This window comes from Rhinoderma darwinii, chromosome 1, assembly GCF_050947455.1.
Source record: "Rhinoderma darwinii isolate aRhiDar2 chromosome 1, aRhiDar2.hap1, whole genome shotgun sequence".
Lineage (NCBI taxonomy): Eukaryota > Metazoa > Chordata > Amphibia > Anura > Rhinodermatidae > Rhinoderma > Rhinoderma darwinii.
The window spans coordinates 276,726,102-276,747,180 of NC_134687.1; the positions used below are offsets into that span (position 1 = coordinate 276,726,102).

Consider the following 21,079-nt stretch of genomic DNA (forward strand, 5'->3'; position numbering starts at 1 on the left):
GGCATGGATTCAAGCGATTGGGCAGCTGAATGACGGGTTGCTGGCAATCAGAAACTGCCTGGGACCATGGAGAGGAGACAGAAGCAGTTTACACCAATTCTGTCTTGTCTGTACACTTAATAAACGCTGTGTACAGAGCAGAAGCAGCTGCCCCTATTGGGCCCAGTGGACATGTACCTAGTCACATGATCGCAAAGATGCCAGTAGGAGGAGGTCCAACACAGCCATAAGGGTATGTTCACACGCAGTGGTTTCAGACGTAATTCAGGCATTTTACGCCTCGTATTACCCCTGAAAAAACGCCCCTAATACGCCTACAAACATCTGCCCATTGCTTTCAATGGGAATTACGATGTTCTGTTCCCACGAGTCTTTATTTTACGCGTCGCTGTCAAATTACGGCGCGTAAAGTGACGGCTCTTCAAGAGAAGTGCAGGAAAATTCTTGGGACGTTTTTGGAGGCGTTTTTCATTAACTCCATTGATAAACAGCTCCAAAAGCGGCCGTAAAAAACGCTGCGAAAAACTTCTGAAAATCAGGAGCTGTTTTCGCCTGAAAACAGCTCCGTATTTTCAGACGTTTTTGCTCACTGCGTCTGAACATACCCTATCATTGACAATAGTCACTATAACAGGGCTAATTTCCCCCGTAACTGGGGCTGCTGTGCAGTTACAGTGAAAAAGTATTGTGTAAAAAAATAAAATGAAATAAGTCCCCCAAAGGTCTTTTGACATTTTTGGGTCAAGCAATAAAAATAAAAAACACAAAAATATATCAAATAAAAATTGCATATAAACTACCCTCCAAAAAATGCTCCCCCCGCAAATCATTGTCGATACGATAGCCCTGACACAATTACCCTAAAATAGACATGCAAAATCGAAATTTATGGTAGACAATGACTATCACAAAGGAAAAAGTCTATTTTAGGGTAAAACCAGAGTATTCCAGAAAAAAAATATTTCCAAAAATGGAAAAAAGCAAAAATGTGTATAAAAATAAGAAAAAAAACCTCCATTGGATCAAGAAAAAACATCATAAAAATAATGTTGCTAGCCTAACATAAATAAGTTATAGCTGTGTAACGAACGAGAGCTAAAAATGGCTAAACGGTGCCTGATCCTGAACCGGTTAAACAGAAAAAAGTGACAAATCCAAACTAAAATAAGGAACAAAATATGTAAAATGTTAGACTAATGTATTTTAAACAAAAACGTAAGGCAATTATGTGCAGAGGTTGAGGTACACTTTAAATTCTCAAGCATGCATCAACATTAAATGAATCATGTGGTAAAGGCATCATAAGACGATACTTACATATTCAGCTGTATCATCCTTCTCCCACTGATCAAGGAAAAGCAAATAGAGGAAGAAAGAACTATATGAATTGCAAATGTTTGAGAGAGTATAGATGGAAAAAATAATAGAAGAGGGAAAAACGACACTACTGAGGAACCTTACACCTGAACATACTGTAGAAGTGACATACAAAGGGCACTCCAATGAAGTTGTACCTCTCATTTGAATTAGTATTTTGTTTGCCATATTTTCTATATCATTTTACAACTTATATTTGATTTGGTTAAACAATTTAATGTTCGAAAGCATTAGATCATCAGATCTGTCTATGAGAACCACAAATGCGGAGTGACCGATAATGTTAAATAAACCACTTATCTATGTAAATCTCTAGTAATGAACGCTTAAAGCTTATTTTTACGGGTTTTATGAGGAAATCTAATTCTCTTCACAGCTGACAGTTTACTACAATTGTATTCAGTCTAGAAAATCCACTGTGAGCTAAACCCATCAGCAGCACAAATCTCATACCTGTCCTGATAGTTTGCTACAATATATCAGGTTAGGTAAGATGTATTAGGGGATTGTCTGGACTGGACGGAATTGTAGTAGCGAACTTTCAGCTGTGAGTATGGGTAAGTTATATTAGTAAGTATGCCTGCAGTGCTATTCTTGCCATTAAAACGACAGAAACAACAATGGACTTTGTTATAAGTACGTGGATTTTGGCAATGGTCGGGCATTGAAAAACGAGTAAATTAGCATGACAAGGTAACACTGGTATTCTAGCAGCTACAGTAGATACGTTCCAAGTGACAGTCCAGCACTTCACACATGCGCAGTAAACACTGCTGAAGTATGTTGGTCTATAAATCGTATTACACAAGATCATTCATGGATACAGTAGTATTGACTGCTAAGCTTGAGCTCCTTTCTGATTTCATGTATTCCCTATTATTCTCAATACATTACTACAAATGTAAATTTAGTTACAGATAATATGGCATGTAATGATGTTAAATTATTACGAAGTAGTTTCTCACCTGAGCATCAGCCAGCATAATGTCTCTTATGTGGGGAAGCCCTTTTGCCTCTCCATTTTCCATTTTGACATAGTGAATTTGGTAGCCTCGAATTTGCCCATGTTGGCGATTTTGAACAGGAGAACGCCAGAATACTTTAATGGCGGTCGAGTTGATTACTTCCACCTCAACTTTTCGGGGTGGAGCACTAGGCACTGTGGAAGAAAACAAAGTCTTTTTTTTTCCCCCAGAAAATAAAATAATCCAAACTTAATTTGTGAAACAATGGAAAACAATATATTTACCATTTAATAGCAGAAATCACTAAGTAAAAATAAAACTAAAAAAGTAATAAAAGAGCATAAAATTACCATCTTCATCAGTGCGTACAACGACGGGCGAGCTTTCAGGGCCAGGTCCCACAGAGGTGTGCGCCACAACGGTGATACGATACTCAGTCCACTTTTCTAGAGCTTCTAAAAGGATCCCAGTCGTTTGAGGTGGAATTTCCTTCACTTCTTTAGGTACTGGGTCCTCGGAGTCCAAAGCACCATAATGAACACTGTATCCAGCAAGAATGCCATTGTGGCTCTCTGCAGGGGGTGGCTGCCAACTTACCAGTATTGTGGTAGACTTTGTGCTGACACACTTTACATCTTGAGGGGGGGCAGACGGTTCTATGAGAGGACAGTTAAGGGCAGGAGGGATAGGGCAAGCAGAGAAACAAAAGATGGGAAAGATAAAAAAAATGGAACAGAAAAAAAAAAAGGAATACAACTCAAAAAAACAAAAGAAAACAACTAAATCACAAATGTTTAACGGAAAAGGTCAAAATGGAACAGAAGGGCAAATTATAAAGAATTTCCATGCATAGTACTAATTGGGCTGAAATATTGTAATTTGAATACAATTATTTGCCATTTGTTGATTACCCAACAGTCCTTTCTGTATGATAAGGAGTCAGCCACCTGCACAGCAAGGTACATATTGTACTTGTACAGGAATATGGAATCTGTGTGCTAAAGTACCATTTCCAGAGCTACAATGGCTTGACTAAGTAACAGTTTCTTGATCACATTTATAGTCTACATTATTTGCTTGCTGTCAGTCATCTACTATACAATATATTTCTCATTATGACATCCCGGTTTTAATGTGGCGGTCATTTTTATTTTTTTTAATTCATTTAGCCAATTTCTGCATGCTTTGATCTATGTGGTTCTAAAAACGTCTAAACTGATCAACAACCAGCTGACAGGCAGAGAAACTGTTGAAAGCAATAGCTTTTTCCACTGCACGTGTGTGACTGAACACTATTTAATCAGGAGTAACAATCAGTCACAACAGTAACACATAGGCAGGTTTGAAATCTTAAAAATGGGAACGATGAAAGAAATAAAAATGGAAATGAATGACTACATAAAATGAATAAATAACACTTCGATCTCGTTTAGGTTCCATTTGATTACCTACCTTTACATCATGAATATTTATACAAGACTTTCTAGGAAAAACGAGATCAGAATCAACTTCTGTGTTTGGTTTAAATCAGAAAATCTTGGATGAATAAATGATCTCAAATGACAGATCATTTTCTTGGCTATACAATACATGAAATTATATGCTTATATAAAGCCCAAATTATTAAATTAAAACTATTTAAATACGGGTAAATATTATTGAAATGCAAACCCCCACGCTATATTAGAATTATTGTTTTTTAACCAATCCACTGGAAGTTTTCTGACCTCATAAATCCTTACAGTGAGCTTACATCAACATAATGTCACAATTCTTCACCTCTGCTTAGTTCAACACATGGCATTCTGACTGTTTATGGCCATACCCACGGGTCACTTTGTGTTTGGAACTTTAAAAAGGATGCAAACCTGTATTTATTACTCCAGTTCAAGACACAGAAGAACTTTGAAAATCCAACCAAATAACTCCTGAACTTTCAAAAGAGTCAGTCTGTGAGCAATTCTGGAGCGTCACTTTTTACTCACCTCTTCTGCTTTACAGCAATCTGGCTGATGTCCATACTCAAAGAAATAGCTTTACTGGGCATTTAACCCTTGAAGTACCAGCAGATTTGTGCATGTCACATGGACAACATAATTTGGTTTTAAGTTCATGACTGATTAGATATTGCTTAAGTAAATGAATTGACGTTCTCTTTTATGTTCTTGGTACTTGAAGAGTTAAAATACGGCTTCTTCAGAAAAAAAAAAGAAATACTTTACCTTTAGTTTAATGGATTTTACTTTAAACTTTGATGCTGTTAGAGCTTACAGCCTAGCAGGTATATTTGAAGTGAGGCTCAAGGACAAAGACATTTTCTTAAAGCAGCACACAAAGCAAACTAATGTAGGGGAAAGTGTGCTAGAGATAATGGAAAGTGGCATGCATGTAAAGCAAAGCACTGATGCAGAAAGGAAGAAAGAAAAATAGAACAGACAAAATGGACAGTACATTCTTCCCTCACAACTCATACATACAAGGTTAACAGTGATGAGTGAACAAAAACCTAAAAGAGGAAGCACAAAGGGGTCTATACCAAGCTACACCAGCATTTTCCAGTCAAGAGGTGTCTCGAGGGTCCAGATGTCATCCAAAAAAGGTTTTCCAACCAATGATACCTTGGAAAGCTTAAAACTTATTTATAATAATTATTTAAAATGATTGATATACACCACGGTTTTACAAATGCACTGCTGTGCTTTAATGGTTAACCAATATCGGTTCTAGGGACCTGAAGCAGAGTGTGGGTAAAGTTAGCAAAACACATTAATATTTTACAGTCATCTCTAAAATGCATTCAAGACCACTCCAAAAAGTCCATAAAACTATACATTGTGTTACAGAACTAAACGTATGAGAAAAATATTAGAAACCTGGTCGCCTAAATTGTGAAATATCCTAGTTATTAAAATAGCTGGGTGAGTTACAGAGGTGAAAAAAAGACAAGACACAAAAAGAACAGCTGCCACAGCCACTCATGCAGTGAAGACAACGGTCTGTGAAAAGTTCAGGTTTATTGCCATAAAGGGAAATCTATCCCCACAGTAACAGCAACATTCCAATCCATTAAACTAAAATGAGCAAAAATGTACACATTCAAGATTCTATAGTGATCAATGTAGTAAAAAGGCCCATAGCACATCCGCAGACTGCCACATATTACAATTGTTAGCAGAAATAAAGAGCGCAGCCCAGACAGCAGGACGGAGCTTAATGCTTCAGTCCAATCTAAAATGATATTACACAACATGATCTTGCATGCTAGTCCATGATGGTCAGAGGGACATGACCACCACCATCCAATTCCTATATATTACTGTATTTACGCACCGCATTCATTTTAAAACTGAAACATTCGTGATCAAATAAAGATGATGATTATATGCCATGTGAAATGGAAACAATAGACAAGACATAATTCCCTAAAGGGCCGTTCACATATGTCCGTTGTCCGTTTCCCGTCGGCGTGTTGCAGAACAGCCGAAGGAAAACTGATGGTAGAACGGATCCCATAGCTTTCTATGGGATCTGTTCTGGCACAGAGGACATTCGTTTTGGCGCCGTACGACGCTGGACCTGTGCAAAAGCCGGATTCAAAAATGTTACCTGCAGTGTTTTGGGGTCCGGCTCCCAGGGAGTTCCGGTGCAGTATCCTATCTTAATTAACTATGGACGGATGAACGCCGGGTCCTGCCGCATCCACCTTCTGGTAGCACCCAGCTGGAAGGTGGATGCAAGAAGGAGCAGAATTTAGTGACACCCCCCCCCCCTTGTAGATAGTGCCACTGTAGCTGTGGCCGGAGATTGCCTTCAGGAGGAGACCCTGATGGCACTGTCCATTTATGGAGAGTGCAGTCAGTCAGGGGTTACCGCTAGGAGCGGAAACCCCGTTCACAGCATTGCTGGGGATTCCGCTCCAGACGGAGCCCCTGACTATGCTGTCCATAAATGGACAGTGACGTCAGGGGCTACTCTCTGAGCGGAATGCCCTGCTACAGCGTCGGCAACACTGTGGCCAGAGATTTCGCTCCTAGCGTTAACCCTACGTCACTGTCCATATATGGACAGTGGTGTCAGTGGCTCCTCCTGAAGGAAATCCCGGCAGCAGCGTCAGGCCGGGGATTCTGCTCAGGGAATAACCCCTGACATCACTGTCCACACATGGACAGTGGCGTCAGGGGTTCCTCCTTGAGGGAATCCCTGGCCACAGCGTCGGCAATGCTGTGGCCGGGGATTTTGCATCAGGAGTTGCCCCTGATGTCACTATCCACATACGGATAGTGACATCAGGGGCTTCTCCAGGAGCGTAATCCCCAGCCAGCAGAGCGTTGGCAACTCTCTGGTCGGAGATTCCACTTCTAGAGGTAACCGCTGATGTCACTGTCCTTATGTGGACTATCCAAAGCAGAAAATTACCACAGCACTGGACCACAAGTGGGTGCACACCACAATAGGACTGGATCCGCGGTCCCCAATATCAGATAGACAAAATAGACGAGGAGACAGCACTTCCAACATATGTCAGCTTTTTAATCACCCGTTTTCTTCCTCTAATGTTCGTCATTGCCACTTTCCAAAATGGCCGCCGTGCAGTCACTAGATGCACTGCACATGTGCAGGAACTAATTTGCATAGTCTCGCGAGAGTATGCACATTTTGAATACAGGAAGTATAGAATGTTATTCAACCTATACACGTGGATATCTGGACTTCCAGGACGCCGTTATCCATTAGGAGTAGTTCCATCTGGCATCTTGATATAATATCCTGTAATCGTTTTTGATTATACACACACTTGGCGAGTTTGTTATTCATTATTATTTTTTGTTTATTCGGACTGCTTATTGATGTACCAGTCCCTTAAAAGTTATATAGTTCTATGCATAAGCACCTAGGTGGTCTGATTGTGATTTTAAATTACACTGCTTTATTATACACCGATCCTTTTAAACTGTTTTTGTATTAATCAAATTTTTTATTACTGTTGACTCTGTGAGTCCTTAAATACTCCTGTACTGCTGTGTTCACTATGCTTGAGAAAGGTCCTGCTGGACTGAAACGTCGCACGGGTGATTAAAAAGCTGACATATGTTGGAAGTGCTGTCTCCTCGTCTATTTTGTCTTATGTGGACTATGGCATTAGGGGCTCCTCCTGGAGGAAGCCCCGGCCACAGCATCGGCAATTCTCTGGCCGGGGATTCCACTGCTAGAGGGAGCTTCAGTAGCGCGATCTACAGGGTAAAATGGTATGTACACTCGGGGTGACGCTATCTACAGGGGGCGCTGTATGGCACTATATACAGAGGGCATTGTGTCACTATCTACAGGGGGTGTGTTGCACTATATACAAAGGGGTGTGTGGCACTATATAAGATGGCACTGCGGCATTATCTACAGGGTTGTATGGCACTATATACAGAGAGCAGTGTGGCACTATCTACAGAGGGCACTGCGTCACTATATACAGGGGGTGTGTGGCACTATATACAGAGTGCACTGTGGCATTATCTACAGGGCGTGTGTGGCACTATATACAAGGGGGTGTGTGGCACTATCTAAAGAGGGCACTGCAGCATTATCTACAGCGGGGGATGTGGCACTATATACAGAGAGAAGTGTGGCACTATCTACAGAGGACACTGAGGAACTATTTGCAGAGGGCAGTGTGGCACTATCTACAGAGAGCACTGCGGCATTATCTACAGGGGGATGTGTGGCACTATATACAGAGGACATTGTGGCATTATCTTTAGGGGCCGTGTGGCACTATATACGGAGAGCAGTGTGGCACTATCTACAGAGGGCACTGTGTCATTATCTACAGGGGGTGTGTGGCACTATATACAGAGGGCACTTTGGCATTATCTTCAGAGGGCACTGCGGCATTATATACACAAATCCATCTGTTTTTAAAAATGTGTCAGACATGGACATGGAATGGATACAAAACAGATGCAAAACTTCAAAAATGGACCGAGACGGCCGTTTTTAACGGACGACACCAGGACCCTGTTGCGTGAATAGAAACAACAGCAATCCCAGCAAGGTGTGGGGAGGGTAGGAGTTGCGGGGTGGGATTGGGTAGCTGTAAAAGCACCAAAAACTAGTTACTCCCTGAAGTTGGGGCTTGTGTTCGGAGTCTTTGCAGGCTCCCATGGCCGCTTCATAGATCTGCTCTGAGATGAGGTCAGTGGCCAGCAGCTGCCTTCTGGGCTCTCTCTCGACGCCGCACTGAATATGACACACGTGCCATAACAATGTGTGTGTCAGACTTCAGTGTAGCAGTGAGGCCGGAGCAGAGGAGAGCCATGACATGTATCTAATCTATCATGTATCCAATCTATCACAAACTATGCACCACTCTGATAAAGTTGGCACATTTTCGGACCCTAGACCACCTTTTTGGTGGACCATTGTGGTAAAAACTGATGTTTAAAATGAATGGTAAAAACTGATGACAACTAACAGATGGCAACTGATTGTTTTGTAGTAAAAATTGAGAAAAAGACTGATGGCAACTGATACATTTTTGCATCAGCTGTAATCACTTGAGGAGACAAAAAAACTGATGCTGATGCAACTGATATATGTGAACGCACCCTAAGCCCTGTAATAAGTCTTTATTAGGAAATAAAAATACACAGCAGGGGAGTGCTTAGTGGGGGCGGGGGTGTTCTCGTGCCTCCAAACCCCCTCTGATCAGATCAGAAAAATAATCCAGTTAATGGTTTAATGACTAGGGGAGCTCACTGCATTATTCAGTTCTAGGAGTGTTTTTATGAATTCCTAAGCAGTCAGCTCCCCCTAGGGGCAGCTGTGGGAAGAAAAAATGTGATCATGATTCACTATGGATGTGTGAAGTGAGTCGGGGGATTAGGAATGCTTTTTAAGAAAACAGAGCCATATAAGAATTCTATTTATAGAATTATTCTAGAAGACCTATTTATTAAATTAAATTATAGCTACATTTTTCTGCCCCAGATAATCACTAATCCCTGCACCATCCTAAATAATATAATAATACTATATAATAACATAATTATAATAAGTTGGTGTGTTAACTGCTAAAGCACCATAGACCTCCAGGTATAGTAGATATAAAGCTATAACCACCAATATCAATATTAACCCCCTCATTACCTTAGACCAACAGAGGTATTGGGTATTAACCACTAAGGCACCAAGAGTATGATCAGAATACTATCGCTAACCCCAAAGCAACCTCATGTAAAACTGTATGATCTTATTATGTATAAAGTTGCAAAGGCCGTATAATAGGGGCATTTTGCGGTTTACGTTGCGGGCACCAATGTACTTGGAAACCATCCTTTAAAGATCCTGCATTTTCCCCTGAACAGTACATAGAAAAAAGTAGATGTAATTTTTGGACCAATATCATATAATATATTGATTTTATTATGTATGTTTATGGAGTTTAATTTTGTCTGATAGAGAGCTTCAAATTCATTGTATAGTCATAGAGAGGCAGACGATAGGGGGAGCTTAGGTTTAGTTCACACTTGTGTTTTTACTTCTCTGTCAGACCTTCCACTAATGCAGTCTGCAGGACTGTTTGTGATGTCAAACATAGCAGGACTTAACAGAAACCTGTCAAATCCCATTATAAGTCGATGGGATCTGTCATAATTTGTTGGGATCCATTTGAAGAGCTATCATATGAACAGAGCCTTATTTCAGAATAGTTTTATTGAGTTACAAGTATTAACAGCATAAAAGTAAGCTCCTTTGCTTAGTTATGGTTGAAAACAGTTTGCATTTTATCATTTAACCCCTTCCAGCCCACGCCAAATAAATTTGCAGCACCGTTCCTATACCCTAAGACTGTTTATTTACGCACTGCTGTTGATGGCAATGCACGCTGCCGCACAGAGTGTTATTTGCAGGATCGGGCTGTCCGTGTTCTTATTTTTAGTGGAAGCATGGTAAAATACAGACATTCAAAAGGGGAGAGTGTTGGAGAGGCACGGGAGTCTTAAACCTGCCTTTAAGAATGTATCACTGTATATGCATGGAAGGGTAGAATTAAAATGTCTACATATAGTTTACTATGCACAAACACTACATTGTGGGACAATAATATATATACTTTACTGAATTGTGCTTTTAGGTTGTGGGAATTGATATGTGCTACAACCTATGGGAGCTTTCATGTAGCAACAGTCGGTGCTTTGTATGTGCAGTCCACATGTTGCATTACTAGAGTTTATATACTACAGACGTAGAACATGTCACCGATTAACAGTGTTGGGATTAATTTCCTTGCTTTGACATAATGTGAGCATGTTAGCACACGGATTACGTACTCTAGATATACAGTATCTGCAAAATAAGTATAGTTTGTTGACAATTAGAAGTGTGAATCGGTTGAGATCAATTCGAACTGGACTTCTATCTTTGCCTATGGTTGATCTGGCGACATCCATAGTTTCATCCACTGTCAGCATCAAGTCAGGTGTACATTCAAAGTTTTATTCAGGGGTCTATTATTTCTAATTATAGATTTGCAAAAGGGGAGATTAGTCAATGCAATTGTGCCACCTTGAATGCCAATATTTTAAAACCCTTGTATCGGGGGAAGTGGGTGGAGTTCTCGGATACTTTTTCTGTTAGAAAAGTGGCAAAGAACAATCTGCCATATTTCTGTGCCATGTGCTAATTTCCCAAACAAGTGTGCACAATGTTGGGGAATATGGCAGAAGTCAAGGCACACCAACAAGAGGTAAACCAGTCATCGTAAATCTCCCCCAAAGTGTAGGACATAAACGCATGTATAAATAATTCCATGCTCCCTGGATAGCATGGTAAAATGACTAACACAATATACCACTGAATGGCATTAGCATACGGTGCAGAACGAATATATACAGAGCCATACACTGTAAGCACTGCAGTGATCTGCACATGATACTAATGCCAAGTGAAATGTTAAGGTAACACAAACAGGTGATATGAGATGTGGGCCTTGCGTACACAAAAATGTAAGGACAACTAAAGCTCTAACAAGGTACGTGATTTGTTGGGTTATGTGGATTATAAATGCTCTACAGTTATCCAACCCTAATAAAAACTGACACTACGGACTAAGAGCTTCTCTCCTTGGACATGAGACAAGTAGAAACCGTTGTGACAGCTCTGCCTGAATGTGGAAAATGCAAGGCAAAAAATTATGCCAGCAATTAAAGAGGTATTCAGGTTTCAGCAAACAAAGCTTATTCTTTGTAAAATAAATGGTTATACAATTTTTTATTTATTTTCTTTATCAAATTTCTCACAGGTTTTTAAAAGATCTCCTCTTGTGGTCATTGAATAGGACCCTTCAATGCTAACTTTCAGAGGATAAAAATCTATCCTGATAGCTGTACAATTATTTTAACTGTAAACATCAACCTTCTGAAACCATAATACCCCTTTAAGTTTGGTGATGGTAATAAAAGGCATTGCTGAAGGGCATTTGGATCATGAATGCAGAGAGCAAACATGAATAATATGGAGAATATTTTATTTATCAGCAAGAGAAGACCCTCATTGATACTCGGATTATTATGACTAGACCAGGGAGCAGCCTGCAATCCTACTGAGAACTTCTGGAATGAACCAAGAATAGAGTGCCTATAACAGAGCTGATCTGGCAAAAGGATGAATCAGGAAAAATATCAGAGGCCACTCACAAAATCCTGTAAAAAGTTTGCCTTTATAAACATAATTTATTGACAAAGCAACAGACAGCATTGTATGCCCTAGTGCATAACAGTGAGATAATGGACAGTGTATACACTGATCAATTTTTTTGTAATAATGAACAGGTAAGTCAAATAAACAAATAGTTATTCATATCATGGCAAAGGAAAGAAATACTTTTGGTGTAACTGAAAAATATGGGTTTTTGTGTTATAATATATTACACTAATGTCAATCAAACTCATGCCTTCTGGTATATGTAATGTTTGTGGGCAGGGACCCAAATGAAAGGGGTCGCCACAAAGTGTCAGGTGGAAAGTATGACCAAAATGTGTAAAAAAAATTAAAACAGATTATATATATTTATTCATAATTATTTTTTTGGGGGCTTAGATCCCTGTCAATATTGAATGTGCATATCATGTTTGTTTTTTTACTCCTTTTTGGAAAGATGTAATGGTTATGGCTATATAAATTATACTGTAATCTAAAGGAAAATATTCTGGCTAATTGAAAGCAAATTAGAATAAAAAATATCTGTCATAAAGCTCTCAACTATAAACTCTAATAAGCAGAAAAAAATATTTGATCTAATCTAGCCACATTAAAGTTTGACCCCATTTCCACAGTGATAAAGAAAGGGGACACTTACTAGACTGCATTGTGCGCTCTCTAACATCCGATGTCCAAGCACCTTGACCTTGATTAGAACGAGCAGATAGGCGAAATATATACTCTGTGTTGGGTTTTAGGCCTTCTACTAAATAAGATGTTGCAGGATCAAATGTCTTTCTTATCTGTTAAAAAATACAGTATCAGCACACGATTACTCTTTGATAAAGTATACTGAACGTCAGAACATATAGGACTTATTCTGTATGAAAAGCATAGAGCTTGGAAATATTGATAAACTAGTTCTCGAATGATACGGATTTAAAGTCAAGTCTCTGTTGTTACTTTCCTGTCAAACAAGTCACTTCATCCACATCTTCAGCACAGATCTCTGCTGATAGTGATCAGTACTGGATGATTGGCCGCTTACCATGCCAGAGAGAAACAATGCTTGAACATGGAGGATGCAAGTAAGAGGGCTCGTCCACACACTGCGGAATTGCCACGTTTTTTCCAGCCGGAATTTTGGACGGAAAAAACGCAGCAGCAAACTGTTAAATCTCATCCACATGCTGTGTAGAAATTCGGAGCAGAAATTGACCTGCGGTGTATATATTTGAGACCGCAGCAAGTCAAGTCCTGCTGCAGAAAGTGGCCAGAATTGCTGTATTTTTCAGAGGACATGTCACTATCTCCTAACATTGTGAAAAACGCAGCAAAATACGCACCATTTTCTGCCGTAAATACCGCAGGAAATGGTGCGTTTTTGCAGCAGCAGAATGCGTTTTTCAATGGAATTGCTGCAAAAAATTTCTGTAGCAATTCCGTTGTGTGTGGACAAGTCCTGAGTGTTATCGCTTTTTGCTCAATATTATGGGAAGCTGTGGCTGTTACCAATATGGCAGCTGGTGTGGCTATCATTTTTAAGGTGGACTGTGGTTGTTTCTGTCGGGAATTGATGTGACAATGACTCTTGAGGGAGCTTTCTGGAAGTTGCGGCTGTTACTATTATGGGGACAATCTACCTGTCACTGACATGGGATGTTAGGTCTGTCACTGGACACGGGGTTGTGGCTCTCATTATTATGATGGGCTTTTGGCTGTCACATTTATGGAGAACTCTGGATATCATTTGTGAAAACAGTAAAAAAAAAAAAAAAACGGTAGCATCCATCTATCGAAACTAGTCAATGTATTAGTTAAATACTCTGAGCCTAAATAATATGCAGTCGAATGATGGGATAATAAATTCAGTTAAAAAGATGACTTCTCCCTCATTTTTATTTTTTTTGCTTCTGTTTTTCTTGGAGTGATTGTATTATTTGTGAAGACCACCGTCAGAACACAAAGTAAACTGATCAAGGGTACCATGTATAATCCACTTTTTTATAGGAAGTTGCTGTGACATTCAATTTTGAGACAGATCTAGGTGGCACTTGCATTCATATATGCCATGTCCTAACCAGCATTTTAGAGAATGCTCATTTGGATGGCCAGATCTCAACTGGCTGACCATTCCTGGCAAAGTCCATGCTCCATAGAACAGATCTGACCCTAGTGGTAAGCTAGTGTGGATAAACAACTGAACAGATGCATCTTTACTTATTTCAGTATAACAATGAAAAGAGTAGCATGTGGGCAAATCATGGATTAAAAAGGGCACTTTATATCCTTATTTTTAATTACAAGGTTTCCATCACAATATATATTATATTAATATAGCCTATGTAAAAGACTTACCTCATTCCCTCGCTCTCCTTCTTTGTAACAAACCTCATACTTCACAATGCTGTCCTGACGAGGGGGGCTCCACGTCAGGCTAATGCTGGTTTCCGACTTGGCTTCAGCTCTGAAATTCATAGGCTGGCCAGGGACTATATATTATTATACAAAAAAAAAAAAAGAGTAAACATTATATTGGTTAATATCTGTCAAACTTAATTTACGTCTCATTTTAATAATGATACAATCACCTTTAACGCATACTTATCAAGGAGTTGTCTCACCACGAAAAACCCCATGTACCATATTAGGGTATAAGGACAGCGGTGTAACTATAGAGGCTGCAGAGCTAGAAGTCACACCTAGCCATGGTGCCTGATGGGGACCCAAATGCCCCTTTGCCACATCAGTATAATGAATAGTACATGGTAGGTGGAGGTCCAGTTACAGATTTTACATTGGGGCCCTCTGTGCGATTGGTCTCCATGTACCATGCATTACATGGACAGCTATTCATTTGAATAGCCAGAATGTAATGCTATATTTCTCTTGCCGTGCCCAATTTCTACCTGGTGTGATGTCAAAGCTGTGCTGTGTGCACTGAGCCAATCAAATGTCCCCGCTGGATTCTCCCGTTCCCCTTTCACAGCATGAGTCTCTCACACACACTGTAGGCAATAACATATGGCACACAGTAAGATGCGACTTGGCCTATAGCCTTACACACTATGTAATGCCCAAAGCTTAACAAAAGGACTACAGTGTGCCTACAATGCAGCATTTATCATAGCATATATTTTATCTAAACATGAACCTTAAAAGTAATGTTACATCAAGAACGAATATACAATATAGATGCAGGATGGTCCATCAGGATTCAGAATCAGAATCAAAATAAACGTTGTTGGTCAAATTGTATGTGTTACCAAACAGTGATAGAATGATGTGAGTAACAAACAGGGAATTATCCAAAAGAATGAAAACTAACATTTTCATAGTTGTTATTCACCCTTTAATGCCAACCCATTTTTGAAATATCTATACAAAACATTATGTAATAAATTATTATGTAATGCATATAGTGTAAAAGTTTTTGTCTAAGGCCTCATGTGCGCAGCAGCCAAACAGCATTATATTACAGAGCAAATCTCCCATAGTAACAATGTTCTAGGAGAGAATAGCTTCATAATATGGCTTCCGATAAAGCATGCCACAATTCGTTTTCTGTCGGATTCATGTGGAATAGGAAAAAACTAAAAACCTGTAATATATCTGAGGCTCAGTAAGCCCATACTTCTATGGCTATTACGGCTCCACACAACTCGAAAGTAAAATGCGCGTGACACCTAAGGCGGAATTCACACGACAGGGTTTCCCGGCCGGGTGCCGGCCGTTCATAAATCGGCCGTCACCCGGCTGCATTAGGAACAATAGACCCCTAATGGGGCTATTCACACGACCAATTTTTTTGACGGGCCGGGAAAACCGGCCGTCAAAAAAATGGGACATGCCCTATTTTCGACCGGGTACCCGGCCCCCATAGAAGTCTATGGGGCCGGGTAATATACGGCCATCACCGGAATGTGTCCCGAGTGATGGCCGGGTCTACCGTCGCTCGCGCACTCTCTCTCCTCCTCCTCCTCCTCACAGTGCAGAGTGCATGTGAGGAGGAGGAGGGTCTTTTTTTGCTCCCTGTAGGGGTCGGAATCCCCAATCCCCGGCCTACAAGGGGCAGGGTGGCATTACCTATAGGGGGCAGGGTGGCATTACCTACAGGGGGCAGGGTGGCATTATCTACAGAGAGCTGTGTGTGGCAACAAATTTAAATGAAATTCATCCGATTTTAAAACGGACAGGGAAAAAAACGGATGCAAATCGGGTCCAAATCGGTAAAAACGGCAACACGGCCCTGAACAGAATCGGAACGGATGCAAACCGGCCGGGAAAATCGTCCAAAAACGTACGACCCTGTCGGGATTCACACGACAGGGTTTCCCGGCCGGGTGCCGGCCGTTCATAAATCGGCCGGCACCCGGCTGCATTAGGAATAATAGACCCCTTAATGGGGCTATTCACACGACCGATTTTTTGACAGGCTGGGAAAACCGGCCGTCCAAAAATGGGACATGCCCTATTTTCGGCCGGGTACCCGGCCGCCCAGCTCCCATAGAAGTCTATGGGGCCGGGTAATACACGCCCATCACCGGAATGTGTCCCGAGTGATGGCCGGGTCTACCGTCGCTCGTGCACTCTCTCCTCCTCCTCACAGCACAGAGTGCATGTGAGGAGGAGTTGATGCCATTCAGACGAATGGCTACGCTGGAGATACTGTGTGGCAGGGCCGGGGTGTACAGCAGGTGGAAGGGAGCGCTGCGCTGGCTCCCTTCCCCTGCTTGTTTTAACTGGTTCCCGACCGCAGGCTGTGTTTTTACGGCCAGCGGTCAGGGTCCTTAAAACCCGAGCCACAGACTTTTTACGGCTCGGGTTTTAACTTGCTGCCCGCGCGAACGGGCAGCTGAATGTCGGGTCTCTGGCTGTCAGTGACTGCCGGGGACCCTGAGGAGAGGATAGGAGCAGCTTTCGCTGCTTCTGTCTTCTCCGATGTCTTTTTACACAGCGGTCAATGAACGCTGTGTATAGGAATAGAGACAGCAGCAGCGGCGCTGTCTCTATTCCTCCCGGTGATCATGTGACTGGTCACATGATCGCCGGGTGCCGTTAGTGGCAGACTGTTGCTGGGTCTAACTAGACCCAGCACAGCCCTATTAGTGACAATCGTCACTGTGAGATGGCTGATTTCCCCTGTAACTGGGGCTGCTGTGCAGCCCCAGTTACAGGGGAAAAGCCTGGTGTAAAAGAAAGAAAAAAAATATGAAAAGTTCCAAAAAGGTCTTTTTTGACCTTTGAGGGACAGACCATAATAATAAAAAAATAAGTAAAGTGCAAAAAATTCATCCGATTAAAAAACAGTCAGGGAAAAAAACGGATACAAATCGGGTCCAAATCGGCCGATTTTCCCGGCCGACACTCGGACCCTGTCGTGTGAAGGAGGCCTGAGGCTTAGTTTGAAACTGCATATTTTTGTAGTCTTCTTTTCATAGGTCGACGGAACCAGTTTGATTCAAACTGATGTGTACTAATGATCTTTTTTTTTTTTTTTTTTTTCACATCAGTAAGGTCAATGGTAGATGGATTGAAAAACTGATGTAAATGTTACTATTAGGTTTTAAATTTAGATGAGTTGCAAAAAAAATATACTGCAAAAAATGGACTGTACTGTAAAAAGAGTGTGAACCTAGCCTTACCTAGTGATCATATCAACTGTTGTAGTTTAAATACAATTTTTAATGGTATTATTTATGGTAACTATTAAAAGTTGCTAGGCAGAAGGATAATAAAACATGCTATAACTTTATTTGTAGTGTGTGTAAAGCAACAACTTACCTCCCTGCTGTGTTTTTACTTGAATTGGATCAGAGAGTGGACCATCTCCCACTGAAGTAAAAGCCAATACTCGGACAGTATAGGTTTCATGTTCTAAAAGGTTTCCTATAGTAGTCAAAAGGTTATCGTCCACGTTATATTTTAGCCAGTTGCTGACTGGCTGGTCAGGCTCCATAGTGTAGTAAACACGATAACCTCTTATTTGGCCATTGGGCTCCACTGGTTCCTCCCACTGAATTATCATAGTAGTGGAGGTAAGCATTCGAGCTTGTACATTTCGAGGTGCACTAGCAGGTGCCTGCTCCCCTGTACGTGTTACAACAGGTTCACTAGGTGGTCCTTGGCCAATAGAGTTTACTGCTGATACCCAAATCTCATATTCAGAGTTGGGACTTAAGCCTCCGATGCTGTATCTTGTAGTAGTGATGTCCTCTTTGATTTGATATGGTCCATCTTGTGTTTTAGACTTGTACTCTATTACATAGTAAGACACTGGATCAGGATTTCCTGAGTCCCATGTGATTGTTATACTTGTAGCGGTTGTTTCTGTTACTACAGGAGCACCTGGTGCCTTGGGAAGGGCTAACATATTAGGGGGAAAAAAGAAGAAGAAATAATCAAAACAGTAAATAGACATTTTTAAAAAAAAAAAACTAGTGAAACTAAATATACTTTATTTACGCTCCTAAAAACAAACATGGGCAAACACAATGAATGCAAGTAAGTTGGCTGAATGCAAGGAATGGCAAGCTGAAAATCTGTCCACTGTCTGGTAATAGTCTTAGGCCGGGTTTCCACGTAGCATAAACGCTGCAGAATTTCCGCAATGGAATTGTGTGCGGAAACTCCGCAGCATTTACAGTACCAGCAAAGTAAATGAGATTTTGAAAATCTCATGCACATGCTGCGGAAAAAAATCTATGCAAAAACGTTAATAAATTGACCTGCAGTGCGGAATTCAAATTTGCAGAATGTCAATTTATGCTGCGTTTTCATCGGTTTTCTGTTGCAGGTTTTCCCCATTGAATTCAATGGGGATGCAAGACCCACAACAAATAGCCAAGTATTGCGACTCAGGAAAAAAAGTCATACTTACCCAGAACTCCCTGCTTCTTCCTCCAGTCTGGCCTCCCGGGATTACGTTTCATCCCATGTGACCGCTGCAGCCAATCACAAGCTGCTGCGTCATCCAGGGAGGCCGGACGGCAAATAAGTGATGCGTCACAATGACAACGTCCGGGGTAAGTTTGAATGTTTTTCTCTACCGCTGCGGAAATTACTCGCGAAAAACTGTACCACCATGTGGTGCAATTTTTCGGACGGAATACACTGCGGGTTCCAGGTCGGATACGCTGTGTAGTTTTACACAGTGTATACGACCCATGGGAACCCGGCTTTAATGTTCTAGACTACCATAAATTAGACATCTCTATTCACAATAGCGCATTTTTGGTTGATTTACTGTGATGAAAGATAATTTCGATCGCTCCTTCATTTTCAGAAGAACTGTCTGGATTTTATCTCTTAAAATAAATGGTCTACTTCCTCCCCATGATTGTGCTGGGAAATTTCATATAAGCATTTAAATGATGGATATAATCCAGTCCCGGGTAGTTGTTTGTAGACACCATGTGAATAAAGAATACTTACATTTCACTGTGATTTGGGCTACCGATTCAATAACCCCAAGACTTGACATGGCAACACAGGTGTAATTAGCAGACTCCTTCACATTGGTAAGCTCCAGAACATTACGCCCCACTGGCATGTCATCTTCTGGGGTTAGGTCTTCAGCGCCCACCATCCACTTCACATATGGCATGGGTGAACCAACCGCAACGCAAGTTATATTAACATTACCTCCAGGCATAATTTCATGGCTCACAGGTAGAATGGAGAAGCGCGGAGCAACACGACGAACTGCAGGTAAATTAACAAGGATACAGAAAGAAACAGACTTAAAAAGGCACGGTGTATTTTAGAAATATTTTTTTTTATAGAAAAGACTTTAAAATAAAAACTTACTTCACAAACAAAAAGTGAGAATATAGAAACATTAAGCCATAATTCATAGCAAAAGGGTTCCATAGATCAGGAGTACACCCATCACAGCACAGATAATACACAAAAATTTATTAGCAATTTCTCATCTTTAACAACAGATACAGGGTATGAGAACCAAATTAAACTTACGTTTAAGGCTTTTTTTTCCTTTAGGGATCATATGACCTTTATAGAACTGTTCTTAAATGAACAGCTATTGTTGGCTATGATGGACGCTTCTCATATGTCAACGTAGCCACACTCTAATCACCAGTATCATATAATAGGTTTTAAAATGTATATCTACTCTTTTGGTGCACCGCATACCAGCAGCAGAGATGAGAAACTCTAATGAAATTTTTGTGGTTTTGGGGTGTAAAAACCCTAACGAAGCCTCTTTAGAATCTGACACGGTTTCATCGATAAATGCAGCTCTCAGAAACACAAACATCATGCAAAAGAGGTATAAAATTAATAAAGAAAATAAAACAAAAACGGGAGAGAAGACAAAAAGGGAAGGGAAAGACAGAAAATGCAGAGGAATATAACATAAGGGCAACTAGCAAATGCCCGCAATACTGGGTGTAGAAAAAGGCATCAGGGGATTAAGGGCAGAGAACCCACTTAATTTTTTTTTTATCTACAGCATATGTGAATAAATGTGTTGAACATGAACACCTCCAGCCCTGGTGGGATATTAAACGGATAATTTGCAGTAAAACAAAGTGATGGACTTAACGCTGAGAGTAACAGTGACATGTTCTGTGCATCCCCCTTGCTGATAGGTGGATGCAGTTTTCAGACCTCACGAGTAAGAACATGGATCAAGGGGTTGAGGCAGCCCCAAATTCAGTGACTCTGTTCTTGGTAATGTATTGAGCAAAGTTTCCAAAGAATCAATATATGCAAACATCATAAATTTGCTTTTATTATCTCATATTTTAATATATAAGTCAAAATGGCTGTTCAGTTAACTAGGGAAAAGAGAATATGCTTTATAAAAAGATATATATATATATATATATATACATAGATATATATAGATATATATATACACACACACACATATATATATATATATATATATGTACACATATACATATACATATATATACACACATGCATATACCCAAACATACGTTGATATTGGTTAATTTCATTGCTTTTTAATATGGTGAGAAAGAAGGTGTGATATGAAACCTCTTAAGTGTGTGTGT

The 21,079-nt window shown here is 40.5% G+C and overlaps 1 protein-coding gene across 1 annotated transcript in view; it reads right to left on the reverse strand.

Annotated features, from left to right (window-relative positions):
- Positions 1 to 21,079, reverse strand: part of PTPRS (protein tyrosine phosphatase receptor type S) — a 523,802-nt gene that overhangs the window by 290,513 nt on the left and 212,210 nt on the right. Inside the window, exons 8-14 of the mRNA XM_075864303.1 lie at positions 19,470 to 19,739; positions 17,820 to 18,401; positions 14,394 to 14,527; positions 12,694 to 12,838; positions 2,693 to 2,998; positions 2,343 to 2,536; positions 1,318 to 1,344 (exon numbers count right to left, since the gene is read on the reverse strand). Of these exons, the coding sequence (XP_075720418.1) occupies positions 1,318 to 1,344; positions 2,343 to 2,536; positions 2,693 to 2,998; positions 12,694 to 12,838; positions 14,394 to 14,527; positions 17,820 to 18,401; positions 19,470 to 19,739 (1,658 nt within the window). The remainder of the gene's footprint in view (positions 1 to 1,317; positions 1,345 to 2,342; positions 2,537 to 2,692; positions 2,999 to 12,693; positions 12,839 to 14,393; positions 14,528 to 17,819; positions 18,402 to 19,469; positions 19,740 to 21,079) is intronic.